Consider the following 13,486-nt stretch of genomic DNA (forward strand, 5'->3'; position numbering starts at 1 on the left):
CTTCAAATCGCAAAAATCGAGAATCTCGAAAACTGAGAAAGTATCAGGAGAACATGATCAGCAAGGAGGTGGCACTATCTAAATTTCCAAGAATTTTTCGAGAATCCGGAAAACCGAAAAAGTATCAGGAGAACATGATCAGCAAGGAGGTGGCACTATATAAAATTCCAAGAATTTTTCAGCATTTCCAAGAATTGAACTTCCGAGAATTGCAAACTTCAAATCGCAAAAATCGAGAATCTCGAAAACTGAGAAAGTATCAGGAGAACATGATCAGCAAGGAGGTGGCACTATCTAAATTTCCAAGAATTTTTCGAGAATCCGGAAAACCGAAAAGTATCAGGAGAACAGGATCAGCAAAGAGGTGGCACTATCTAAATTTCTAAGAATTGGTATTCCGAGAATTTAGATAGTGCCACCTCCTTGCCGATCATGTTCTCCTGATACTTTTCCAGTTTTCACGATTCTTCATTTTCGTAATTTGAACTTTGAAATTCTTGGAAATGGCGACCAATGAGAGTCGATAAATCGCTGGCTGCTTTGCTCTCATTGGCTAGAAGACAGTTGCCAATCACCAATCTCAATCCAGCCCGCGTGGACAATTGCTATTGTGATTCAGCCTCAAGGGTTAGTGAGCTCCCAAAGGCATCCAAAAGAATTCCGCACCGTCCATATGGATGGCCGAGAAAGATGGCCGCCCTGATACCGAGGTATACTCTACAAGCAGCAAGTAAGATTGTCACTTTACTCATATCCACCGTAATATTTTGCGACTCGTTCGGAAATTTAATTGCACCAATGTTTTATATGTAAATATTCCCAATCCTGCTTGTACACTCGCCGTCTGACAGATACCATTTCGGAATTATGTAACCAACAAAGTTTACGTCCTGGTTTGTGTATATTTCAGGAAAGCAGACAACATGCATCGCGGCAGTTGCAGTGCAGACGAATCACTACTCGTCGCAGCCGCGAATCATCAAAGATCCCACGACCGCCTCCTTGAAAAGAGGCACAGGTGGCCGTAGCTCCTTCAATGGCATGGTATGCACCCTGTTTGGCGCAACTGGATTCGTCGGCCGTTACGTATGCAATCGCCTTGGCAAGATCGGTACTCAGGTGAGTATGACGCGCTAAGATTAAGGAAGCCGACACTTCTACAGTGATATTGGCTGCGTTCGGGAAGACCCTGTTAGCGCTGAAAGCATCTGTCTATGTTCGTCACTCACTATATGCCAAACAAAGAAGACGCTTTTAGCACTAAAAGCGGGCTCTCCAAACCTACCTATTGTCTACTGCGACACAACGCTATAATTGAAATATAATCAGCTTGTTGATCGACTGCTGCACTTGATTTGCAGTTAATAATACCGTACAGAGGTGATATGTATGACTGCATGCCCCTGAAGCTCTGCGGAGATTTGGGGCAAATCTTGTTTCACCCATTTCACCTGCGCGACACCGAATCGATAAAAAAGTGTATCAAATACTCCAACGTCGTGATCAATCTAATTGGACGAGATTGGGAGACTAAGAACTTCACTTACCACGAGGTGAACGTTGAGGGTGCCAGAAGACTCGCTAGGCTGTGCAAGGAGGCCAACATTGAGCACTTCATCCATGTGTCTGCCTTGAACGTGGGCGACGAATTGGAGGTAGATTAAACTACGTTTAGATTAGATTACGACGACTTGCGAACCTCTTGCTTTAATAATATACTTTTGTGCGTTAAGTCACACTTATTGGACGGTGGTTCGGAATTCCTTCGCACGAAATGGGAAGGCGAGTGTGCGGTGCGAGAGGAATTTCCCGAGGCTACGATTATCCGGCCGTCGGATATATGGGGTCAGGAGGACCGATTTTTACGCTCATTCTCTGGAATAATGAGACATCATTTCAAGTAATTTTGCGCGAGGAGATTACATACATTTTTCTATCGTATTAGAAATGTAGCCGTACGATCTCTGACGCTGCAATACATTCGTAGGACCGTACCGTTGTGGGAAAAGGGTGAAAAGACGGAGAAACAGCCGGTAGCTGTGTACGATGTCGCCGGAGGTATTACGGCTATTGCGCGAGATCCTAAAAACACAGCTGGCAAGACTTACCAATTTGTCGGGTATGGACCTATCTAGTACTCGGGTGCGACTCGAACGTTATGCGTCTCGGTTTCCGCTAACTGAATATTTGTTTAGGCCGCATCGTTACAAACTGTCCGAATTACTTGACTGGTTCCATCGGATACGGATACGCGACCCAGTCCAATATGGCTACAAGAGACTGGACTTGAAATACGCTCCACTTTTCAAAGTTAAAGTTACCTTGAACGAATTAATCAGTCCGGCATATCCAATAGGACATTTACAGTGGGAACGTTTGGAAAGAGTAAGTTTTAATTTTATTATGAGAGAACGAACTCTAATGAAACACGGTGTAGATAACAAATAGCATTATTACATTTGACATTTTGTTCTGCAGGAAACTCTGTCCGATAAGGTGTTAAACACATTGCCAACTCTAGAGGATCTCGGCATTGCGTTAACGACGATGGAATCGCGAATGCACTGGGAGTTGAAGCCGTACCGCAAAGACGTTCAATATATGGAGAGTGTTGGCGAATTCGATCCTATTCCGAATCCACCGACTGTTTCAATTCACTAAACGCTTTCTAACAATGTGCTAGATTAATATAAGTATAGAATGAAATATGTACTCTTACTGTTAAGTGATACTTGCTGTAAAGAGTATATTGTTAATTAAATATCGCGGTCTCAGATACACATTAAATTATTTAAACATTTTTATTCTACGAGTTCTTCAGTTCAATTTTAAGGGAATACTGGGTAAATTTATCAAATCTGTGCTATTCGCGTTCTATACACAGTAACTGTAAATATCAACTTACAAGAGTTTATTTCGAATATTTTTTAAAGAATCTGCAATGGTGTTGAAAAATCATTGTGGAAATTGTACGAGTCTGTATATTAATGTTTTATTCCATTTATTATATGACCGGACATTCTAACTACAATGAAAGATTACAGTTTTTAATAATCGTGTCTATTAAACGCTATTTCAAACATTGGTAAAAAATATAAGCTAGGTTGGTCCTCGGTTAATATGCTGACCGAAGGCCAAGCAAATCCTCCATTACGAATGGCAGCGAAACACGCTTTATATAGTGTTTTTTTTTTCATTTTTTATTGTAAGCATAATATAGCGTTATCTCGTAACTCTGATTCAGTTCATATATAGCCCTTGGACGCCAATGTACTTTTATCTATGAAGCGGTATTTTTTTTTCACGAACTCGATTATGAGAAGAACAAAATGTTCTGTGGTATATATCGTTTAAAATTTTCTACTTGATACTTTCTTTTCTTTTCCCCTTCGTACTCCCAAGTATTTACCTGACTTACGATATCAGGTAAATACAAAAACGTTGGCACATAAACATTTTTATACAAACGTGTATACGACTGTTGACGGTATCAAATGTAACTCGGAAGCATTTCGTATATCGTGACATTTTAGGGAGTCAATGCCTCGTCTAATTAATGATGCAACCAGTTTTACCGGTCTCGATGAAAGCAAATTTTCGCATGCGGTTTCTAATGTATGGTACGAGAAAGCGATTTCTAAGATAACGCAGCGAGATGTCACGGAAGAGTTCCACAGTTAGTGGAAGTCCTCGCTTCGCCGACATTACGATCGACCTTTATACGCATACATAGGCGTACAAAAAAAAGGATTCGTATGGTAATTAATTAGTCGTCTAAAGTGTTGAGCATGTGATACACTGTTATCCACTTCCGTCTCGAGATACATCACATTCCTAAAGATACACGGATTAAAAGGTCCTGACGAAAGTATGTGTCGAAATACAAAATCGGAACGATCGGAAAAATAAAAAACCGATTTGTTCAGTAAATTATTCCCCCCCCCCCCCCACCCCCTTTTTTCTATTCGAAATTAGATATTTTATTTTCTTGGAAAATTCTACAAATAAATTTTGAAATTATTTTAGATTTTATATGATTTCTCGATAGAAGATAAAAAATTGACTTTCCACGACGAATCTTCGCACTGATTCCTTTTAAACCCCGTGAATCCGTGCAGGAATTTTAACATCCTGATCCCTCTTCGATCATCTTGCGCACCAACGCAATTAGCCGTGTGTACTTAACCGCTAAATACTTTCATCTCATTTCCAAATTATTTAAACGATCCCTCCGTCTATACTAATGGGGCCGTATAAAGCAGGTGTGAACGTACAGGCGCATAGCTCGGATTCCTGGACCCGGAAGTAAGATTTGTGATAGATCTATTTAGAGATAAGACTCTCCAAAATTATATATATATATATGTATTGTATATATAGCTAGCTTTTCAATATTATATCTTTGCGTCAAGATATGTCATAATGCGAATTTTGGTAGTAACCAATATTTAAAGTACAATGTGTGTGTGTGTGTGTGTGTGTGCATGTGTGTGTATATGTGATGTGTGATATAAAAAAATCGACTTAGCCCTTTGGGCGGATAAAATTCCATTATACTTTCGCTTCTTCTATTTTGTTTCAATGTTCCTAAAAAACGTATCCTTTATGACGCGTTCACGCAAAATTCGAAGTAAATGCGACAGTGCTGGTCCAGTATGCCGGCCAGTTAAAGCTCGTACAACGTTTTATCTCTCATGACACCACCCGCGAGCGACGTTCGTGAATTCGCGGAATTCGCTCGTCTCAATTGATTGCGAAAAGAATGTATTTTAATTAAAAAAAAACCCCCCATCAAACGTTCGCCGCTGTGAAACCATGTTAAGATGGCTCCTGCATAAACCGACCGAAAGCAGAAAGAATTGAAATTTAAGTATGTTGCAGTTGTAAATTTTATCTATCAGTACGCGAAAATTTCAGACCCGGTCGTCGATGAAATAATGAATAAAGAAAAAATGTTAAAGCTATATTTTTTAACATTCCAGTAAACACCAAGTAACAGTTACATATAATTTCAATATTATAATTTCCTATTCAACAAGATAAATGTAATGTAACACCCACCCAGTGAGAAATGATTCGTCGATCGATGTCGAAATGATGTCGAATCGACGTCAATTCGACGGTGTCGATATCGTTTCGACGTCGTTTCGACGTCGATCGACGAATCATTTCTCACTGGGCATTGTTAAGTAGGAAATTATAATATTGATATTATGTAACAATTGTATTACTTGGTGCTCACTGGGATAAGGGTTGTGGGCTGATCGCTCACAGAAGTACTTCGAGGGTTAATATTATTTTATAGAAAAAGTAGATCTTAAAAAACGGAGTAAACATAATAAACGTCACGATCAATTTTTTTTATCAATTATGCATTAAGTAATATTATTTTAATAAAAAAAGGTCATGTGAACTTATAAAAATCAAACGGAGTCTCACCAGAGCACCCATACTATCCGTTTCTTCGTGCAGGAGCCATTTGACTATTAACTGACTATTAACTATGCCTATGTCAGAAGCAGAGATGCGAACTCTGCATCTGCAAACCACAGTATAAATTTCTCTTATATTATAAATGAGTGCTCGGAGTTGCACCATTCGGGTGCAAACTCGTAGAGCGGAACCTGAGAGCGACCACGCCGGCATTTTACTTGTTAAGTCTATCGCACAATGCCAGGCAACAGGAACAGGGAATAGAATTTCTGCCGCGTTGGATTGGTTGGAAAAAATTTTTCCGACGAATCCAACGCGTCAAAAATTCTATTCGCTATTCCTGTTGCCTGTTGCTTGGCATTGTGTGATAGGCTTTACTGTTTCGCTAGGCTGTTTCCAACGCTTTACGCCCACTTTCATTTTTGGAATTACTTCGCTACGCTCATTTTCATGCACTGTCGATTAAGTCTCCATTTTGTATGTGCCCGTGCTACGCCTATTTTCCAGAATTATGCCATAAATTTCAAAATTACGCATACGCGAGTTGTTTACATGATGTTTACACCAACTTTTTTTTCATGTAGGCAATGTAAACTTTATAAATTAGATGTTAACATGCATAGCACGGACACGCACCCCTTACGGAAAAAACACTCACGTTTTGAGTGTTAACACTCGGTTGTTCGAATTTACTCTCAAACTTGGGAGTAAACGCCCAGATTTAAATATTTACACTTGGGTGTTTTTTTCGTAAGGGACTAGGTGGAGACTTTATTGACAGTGCTTGAAAATGGGCGTAGTAGTTACAAAAATTAAAGTGGGCGTAAATAAGGCGCTTTCAGCGTAACGAAACGGTAACAAGTCAAACGCCCGGCATGGCGCTTTCAGCGCCGGCATGACGCCGGCCGCTTTCAGGTTTCTCCCTGGCCCTACGAGTTTACACCCTTCGGCAATTTCGTAGGCGACGCCTATTCACTACTGTCCCCTTGACTACACTCAATATCGATCGAGGTTCGGTCAATCGATATTGGGCAGCAGTGAATAGGCGTCGCATACGAAATCCTTCTGTGAAATGTCTCAGACATATACAGTTACATTAGACATTTACAAATAACCAGTATACGGTCAAGCAATGTATGAAAATCAAATGACAGCAACTGATGCTAGCCCGTCGCTAGGAATATGAATTCCATGTTCGAGTGATTTAAGTATAGCCAGCATAATCCCATACAGCACGCATGTCTAAAAGACATGTCTAAAATACGACTTAAAGATGTCTTAAAGATGTCTTTTAGGCCCGGTCTACAATGAGTCGTTAGTCGTTAGTCAGAAGTCGCAACTATATGTTGATCCTTTTCCTTTCTGGGTGGAAGAAAAAGGACCGACATATAGTTCCGACTTCTGACTAACGACTAACAACTCATTGTAGACCGGGTCTTAGACATGAGTGCTTTATGGGATGTTAATATTGTCGTAGTTAAGTTTACAGCTAAAGAGAGGACCCAAGGAAAATAAAAAGTCAATTTGATGTCATATTGACCAGATTTATATCATATTTTGGTCACTATGACATCGAATTGACGTCGTCTTGATTTTTTACTTTTCCTTGGGAACAGCGTTCAAAGTTTCATCCAGATTTCGTCACGTAATTTGCTAAATATTTCCCTGTCGGGAAACTTGTGCCCATACTGGCCATCCGGAGTGCAACTAACTCCGAGCACTGTTATAAATAATAATAACAACTTATATGTCAACATTTCGTATACGATAGTTGAATATAATAGAACAACACGCTCCTCCGTCGCGTCTTAAATATTCTACCCAGATTAAAGAACAAGAAATTGATACCCTCCACGATTAAACAACAAGAAATTTATATTTTCAACGCTAGATAAATCGATCTTCTCGATATGTGAGATCACGTTCGTTCACTTTCATATGTTCGAGAGGATATGTATCCATTTGGCATTAATGACTTTTTCTGCTCGTACGGCCGTAACAATGGCGTCTCGCGCGAATAAATCTCTCGTTACGTGCGCGAATGTCCATATAAATCTCGATCCGATATTATCGAGAATAATATTGCGGACAAATGTTACGGTGACAGCAGCTGCTTTATTGCTATCCTTTTTTTAGTTTTTGGTAGTTCTGTGCATATGTCCCTGGTGATATTTTTCTCGATTAACAACGGGAAATATCGCATTGTACAACAATCTATAAAAAGCACCTATTTCATTCCCTCCGGATGAGATTTTTCCACAATGGAATATTGATTCTATTTATCGAAGCCGAATTAAAGGCAGAAAATTATGAATTTCTCTTGTTCTTTACATTTTCGAAACTACTCGAATAGCAGTTGATCTGGAAAACAATAGAGAAAATTCTTTTAAAGTCCCAAATAATCTTTCGATAAACTTGAGAACGACAAAAATTCTTTATTAGGAAGGATGCTATTTTTGAGCGGACTGGATCACTTATTGATACTATATTTCTATAAATTTTGTACATGTAATTTTCCAATTGAGTAAACTGCGCGCCGATTATTTATTACTTAAAAAAACAGCTTTCTATTAAAACCTATAGCTAAAAATATAGGAATTTTTTTGCAATAAATGATTTGAGTGCTTTTAAAAAATGCTTGATAACATTGAAAGTTAAATCGAGTATCAGTTTAAGTGAATTTACTGTTTCACCGAAAAGCTGTGTTTGCTGACAAAGAATTGGGACAAATATATATAATACATAGTTTATACAAAGCTACCAACATCCAGACCGACCGAAAATTGTATCTTTCTTGATCAATTGTGAAATTCGCATCGATTCTGTTTATTATCAAATTCTTTATTATAATCAAATTTGTTTCTCTTTTTTGCATTAAAATAACTACCCAGTGAGAAATGATTCGTCGATCGATGTCGAAACGATGTCGAATCGACGTCAATTTGACGGTAACGATGTCGATTCGACATCAATCGACGAATCATTTCTCACTGGGTACCCAAGGAAAAATGAAAAGTCAAGATGACGTTAATTTGATGTCATATTGACTAAAATATAACATAAATCTGGTCAATATGACATCAAATCGACATCATCTTGACTTTTTATTTTCCTTGGGTAATCTGCAATGTTAGAAATTAAAAATAGTTTTCTATTTGTCGATCGAAAGTCAGATTTCTACCGTTTAGATGAATCAAATTTACACCTTGGTATCGCAGATCGAAATTTCATTTACTAATTATAACTTTGTAGACCTAGTTAAAGTTTACTGCTTGTCTTTTGTCGACTACTCCGAATAGCGAGACTATTCTTTCCTTTCTAATGAGAATTCCTGTCGCGTCAAGTTACAGACGATCGAGACGACACTCTACGGTGATAATATACCTAATGCGACTCGTGCGAGATGCCTTCTCGCTTCGTCAAAAATTCTTTACAATTGTAACAAAGTTTACTCGACTACGAAGACTCCGCCGTATAGGCGGAGGAAAATGGCAAGGAAGAAAGACCTCTCGTTACAAGCGGTACAATAATAAGCGCGCACGTAAATATACGGTTGTCCTCTCATCGTCGCCTTGGAAGCATCTAGGAGCGAGCGCGGAAATGATCGTCGAGGAATCAGAAGGGCTGGAAGTCCGCTCATCGGAAGAGGTTTGTCGAGAACAGGAAGACGATCAGCAGCAGCGCCGAGAGACGGGTTACCCCGACGACGCCCGAGCCCAGGTTGTCCTGGACCACGTTGTCGTGGCATCGCGCGACGAGGTCGAAGTCGACGACGTTCATGGGCTTGCCGTTGTACTCGAACGGCGAGATGCAGTAGTTGCGGCGTTGGAACTCGACGCTGTTGCCGCGGGCGAAGTCGCTCTCGAGGACGTTGTGCGCCTGGCAGTCGCACGGGAAGTGATTATCAATCGCGCTGACTGTGTCCACCTCGAGGACGACGTCCCTGGCGTGGCGCGGCGCCTCCAGCACGTGATTACCGTGGAAACGCAGGAGCTCGATGTGGTTTTCGTGGCGCAGGTGCAGACGCTCAATCAGGTCGACCTTGTTGTTGAGCACATTGAGGCGGTCGACGTGCAAGAGGCCGATGAACGCGTGCCTCTGCACTACGCCGAGGTCGCTCTCCTGGATATAGATGGAATGCACGTGCGAGAGGCCGCGGAAGGTGTAGGCCTGCAACCCAGACAGGTCCATGTAGCTGAGCTTGAGCTGGCCTACGTACTGAAGGCCGTTGAAGGCGTCCTGCTCGATCGTGCGGATGCCGGACGGGAAGATGAGATTGTTGACGTTGGTGAGGCCGGCGAACGCGTGGCTGTGGATCGTCAGCAGCGGATTGTTGGTCAGCAGGATGACATTCACGTTCGACGTGCCGGCGAACGAGTAGCCCTCGACGTAGCGGATCTTGTTGTTCGCCAGCAGCAGCACCGAGATGTTCTGCAGCGCGGCGAACGAGAACTTCTCGATGCACGGCAGCGGGGTGTGCTGGATCGAGAGCTCGCGCAGCCGGTTCAGGCCGCGGAACGCGAACGGCCGTATGGAGGAGATGTTGTTGCCGTCCAGGGTGAGCTTACGTAGGACCCGGAGGCCGGCGAACGCGTCGCCCTTTATCACCGGGAAGTTGTTCTTCGTCAGCGACAGCTCCTCCACGCTCTCCTGCAGCTGGTGCGCCGGGATGTCCTCGAGGCCGCCTGTATTGCAGAGCACCTGTAACGGAAGCCACGTTTCATCTCACAGCAGCGCACGAGGACGTCTAAACGAATGGAAGATCGTTATGACTTTTATAAGAGCACGGAAAGAAAGATGTAGCTGCTGCACTGACAGAAAAAAAATGGTTGCAGTTACCACAATCTTACTACAATTTATAGTCATTTTAGGAGCCAACCGCATTTTTATAATTCTTTCAACTTATTTGTTATAAACCAAAACGAGCTTTTAATTTGGTATGGTGTACTTTAAATATTGCAATAACACGTTGGGTGTTAAATTTACTATTATTGTGATTGTATTTACTATATAAAAATAATTAACTAATTTACTATTCATTATCTGAATAGTTCAACAGAATAATAGTTGATATTTTATAGTAAGTTTTTTAAATCGTTGGCATCTCTGTGTATATATGCTTGCTATTAGTAATATTATGGTAACAATTACTGTAAAAATGATATTCTTGACTATAGTTATTTTACTATGCAATTATAGTTTCAAATACTACATTTTTTTCTATCAGTGTAGCTAAGAACTGAGTGTGGTGACTAAATTTCCGTTGTAAAATATGGACAGCTGATATTTAAAATGTCAACTTTTAATCGACCTCAGCTGGCCACATTTATTGAAATTTTTCTAGCAGATATTTCGTTGCGATAGCTAAATATTTTGCTACTGTGCTTATTGCATTAGATGCGACAGTAAACCGTTCGCTGTGATCTAGAAATGTTTCGTTTCAGTGAGCTTGTAGGCTCGAATACGCTATTTTGCTTGCCATGGAGATTTAATTTTCAGGTCCGAAGACCTTTAAATGACCCGTTTAAAGATCCCAACTTGTTTCCGAGCTTTTCCGAGAAGCGCGTGGCCATTTAAATGACCTTTCTACTTTTCACCTTCTTTTCAATTCTTAAGAAAATGAAACGACATAGATCATGATAAAGAAACTCGCACTCTTACGAAATAAAGAAGCACACTTGTTAGAAGAAGCAAACCCTCTACCTGTTTCGGAGAAAGGCAAATGCATTCTGGCGGACAGTCCCGGTTTCTTGTCGTAGTAATCTCCAGGTCGGAGGTATACGTTAAGTCCACTGCTGCTATGCATAGCAGGTAGTAAATGCAGATCTGGAAAATTAAAAAGTCCACGGTTTAGATTTAAGGTACATGAAGAAATATGAGTCTTGCATATTCATTCATTTGCCGCGAGCGCGCCGTGAGGTATGCCGTCTTAATTTTAAATCCGATAGATTCACATCTCCCCGAGAAAACAGTCTCAGGAGTATATTAATAACAAATAGAAAAATACTAACGCGCTAAACAACTTTACTAATAATAGCGAGAGAAGATAAAAAAAACAGACTTGTAAATGGAGCAGGAAAAAGATTTACTTATTTTTGAGTCGAAAATCTTGTACGGTTTCGACCGTCGTTTAGACAATTGTGCATCATAATTATCAATTGAAAAAAAATAGCTACATTTCCCGCGATGAACTTAATAATTAGGACTGTATGCATGTATTAGGACACGTCGGCCATTAGGTTGGTGGGTATTTGCGAAGTGTGCGACGGCAGCTGGAGCGAAATTGGAGCAAAGCTGTCGATGATCCCGACTCATTCTTTTACGTCATTCAAAGAGAAAAATTTTTCAATCTCCTCTATCCCCCGGCTTTCCGAACGCCGATCCAATATCCGAGCCCGGGCGAAAAATCACGGAGGGACGAGACCTTCGCATGAGCCTAACATTTATCTCCCTACTCGAGGGGTCGGGCGCAAGCCGATCGCGGGGCATACCGGACGGCGCGACGCATGCAAACGCACGAGACGTGGGTGCGTATTTTTATGCACCGCCACCGCATGCCGGGCTGCGTACCTGCGTCCTGCGATACATCAATCCCGGGATTTTTACGGCGCATGCCTCGGCATATCCGGGGTGAGAACGTCACGCGAGGCGATGTGGGCGAGATGTGTGTATATATATATGTATATGTATGTATATATGTATATACATATATATAAATATATATGCCTAGGGGTGAAACGGGGCCATCGCCGACGGAGAGTATCGCACGACGCGTAGCACAACGCAGCGGCCGCCGGGGTTTTCCTCTTTCTCCCCCGGAGTGCCGACGCGCGCGACCGCACACGCACCCTCTCGCGCACGCACACCCCCGCGTACGCACTCGTAAGGCACGCACGCACTCACGCACGCGTGCGTATCTGCCCGCGCGCGTATCCGCGTTCGATTCGCCCCCGTCTCTCTCCCTCTCTTTCTCTCTCTCGCTTCCTTTCTCTCTCTCACGCGAGAACGTTCCGCGGCGGTCGTTTGACGCGCGAGACGCGGAACCACGACGACGAGGACGTAGACGACGAGGTGGAGAACGACGACGACGACGTGGACGACGAGCGGGCGGAGCGAGATTTCAGCATCCGCGCGCGCGGCCGCATTCGCCGGCTGGGCTCGGGGCTTTATTTCTCCTCGGTCACCCTCTCGGCAACCCGGCTCCCCTCGCCCTGCCGCCAGCCCCTTCGCCGACCACCCCTCGCCCGTCGTCCGGAGATTCGAGCGCGCACTGCGCAAGCCCATAATTATTCTCCCCGCGCGCGTATCGAGGAATGAGGCTTATTAGCGGGAGGCAACTCTGTTTCTCCCTTTCCCTCCCAGCTTCCCCGGTTTTCTCCCCTGGCCCTTGCGCCCCCTCTGCGAATCCCCGCCGAGAACCCGAAAACTATGCTGCGAGTGCCGCGCGAGTCGTTTCGTCATTTAGGAGCTTGCGCGACGCACCTGATGCATTCGGGGGATTCGATTAAAGCTCCGCAACCCCCTCGGCCATTCTCCGTGCTCTTCCCTCTCGCTCCCAGTACCGTGAAATTAGTTTTTCGATCGCGCTCGGGTGTGCACACGTCCCCGCGTACTTATTGACTTAATTCCAAATCAATCGCCGCGATTACGCGCGGCTATTTTACTTTCCCCCGCTTGTTTCTATCGACAATTATATTACGGCCACGAGACGCGGCGTCTATCATTTATTTAACAGAGAGTTCTATTTTTCCCTCTTGTCCGTCTATTTAAAGATAACGCATGAGAAATGTACAAGCGTTTCCACATAATGGATACGGCTGGTGCATGTACATAAACTCTTAAATCGCGTTTCCCGGTGGCATCCGTGGGAAAGTGACGTCACTTAGGACGTAGCTTAAGGATCATCACACCAATTCGACCTACCTACTCCAGTCCTCCCCCCCATCGTCGGCCGTAGGGTGTAACTAAAAGGACACCCTGCGGAAGAATTATCGCGTTACGGTGTGTGACCGCACAACTTGGACGCCTCGGTACACCAGCGGGGGCGCGCGCG

At 42.8% G+C, this 13,486-nt stretch overlaps 2 protein-coding genes across 2 annotated transcripts; one reads left to right on the plus strand and one right to left on the minus strand.

The window, feature by feature from the left end:
* Positions 1 to 639: 639 nt before the first annotated feature.
* Positions 640 to 2,787, plus strand: LOC105563974 (NADH dehydrogenase [ubiquinone] 1 alpha subcomplex subunit 9, mitochondrial). The gene is made up of 7 exons (XM_012016012.1): positions 640 to 730; positions 911 to 1,119; positions 1,362 to 1,655; positions 1,734 to 1,900; positions 1,988 to 2,119; positions 2,196 to 2,385; positions 2,479 to 2,787. The coding sequence occupies exons 1-7, from the start codon at positions 691 to 693 to the stop codon at positions 2,659 to 2,661; spliced, it is 1,215 nt and encodes a 404-aa protein (XP_011871402.1). The 5' UTR covers positions 640 to 690; the 3' UTR covers positions 2,662 to 2,787.
* Positions 2,788 to 8,521: 5,734 nt separating this feature from the next.
* Positions 8,522 to 12,238, minus strand: LOC105563975 (chondroadherin). Its single transcript, XM_012016013.1, has 3 exons — positions 12,004 to 12,238; positions 11,137 to 11,259; positions 8,522 to 10,134 (listed from the first exon to the last, which is right to left on the minus strand). Exons 1-3 carry the CDS (start codon positions 12,019 to 12,021, stop codon positions 9,070 to 9,072), a joined length of 1,206 nt encoding a protein of 401 aa, XP_011871403.1. The 5' UTR covers positions 12,022 to 12,238; the 3' UTR covers positions 8,522 to 9,069.
* Between the last annotated feature and the right edge of the window lie 1,248 nt (positions 12,239 to 13,486).

This window comes from Vollenhovia emeryi, unplaced genomic scaffold, assembly GCF_000949405.1.
Source record: "Vollenhovia emeryi isolate VEMERY1.0 unplaced genomic scaffold, V.emery_V1.0 DF939169.1, whole genome shotgun sequence".
Classification (NCBI taxonomy): Eukaryota; Metazoa; Arthropoda; class Insecta; order Hymenoptera; family Formicidae; genus Vollenhovia; species Vollenhovia emeryi.

Bases quoted from the DNA above. Each gene is read 5' to 3' on its own strand.
- LOC105563975 (XM_012016013.1), bottom strand. The intron at 10,135-11,136 runs GTAGAGGGTTTG...CTTCCGTTACAG, and splicing joins TTTGCCTTTCTCCGAAACAG to GTGCTCTGCAATACAGGCGG.
- LOC105563974 (XM_012016012.1), top strand. From the start codon at position 691: ATGGCCGCCCTGATACCGAGGTATACTCTACAAGCAGCAA. The intron at 731-910 runs GTAAGATTGTCA...TGTATATTTCAG, and splicing joins GTATACTCTACAAGCAGCAA to GAAAGCAGACAACATGCATC. The intron at 1,120-1,361 runs GTGAGTATGACG...CTTGATTTGCAG, and splicing joins TTGGCAAGATCGGTACTCAG to TTAATAATACCGTACAGAGG.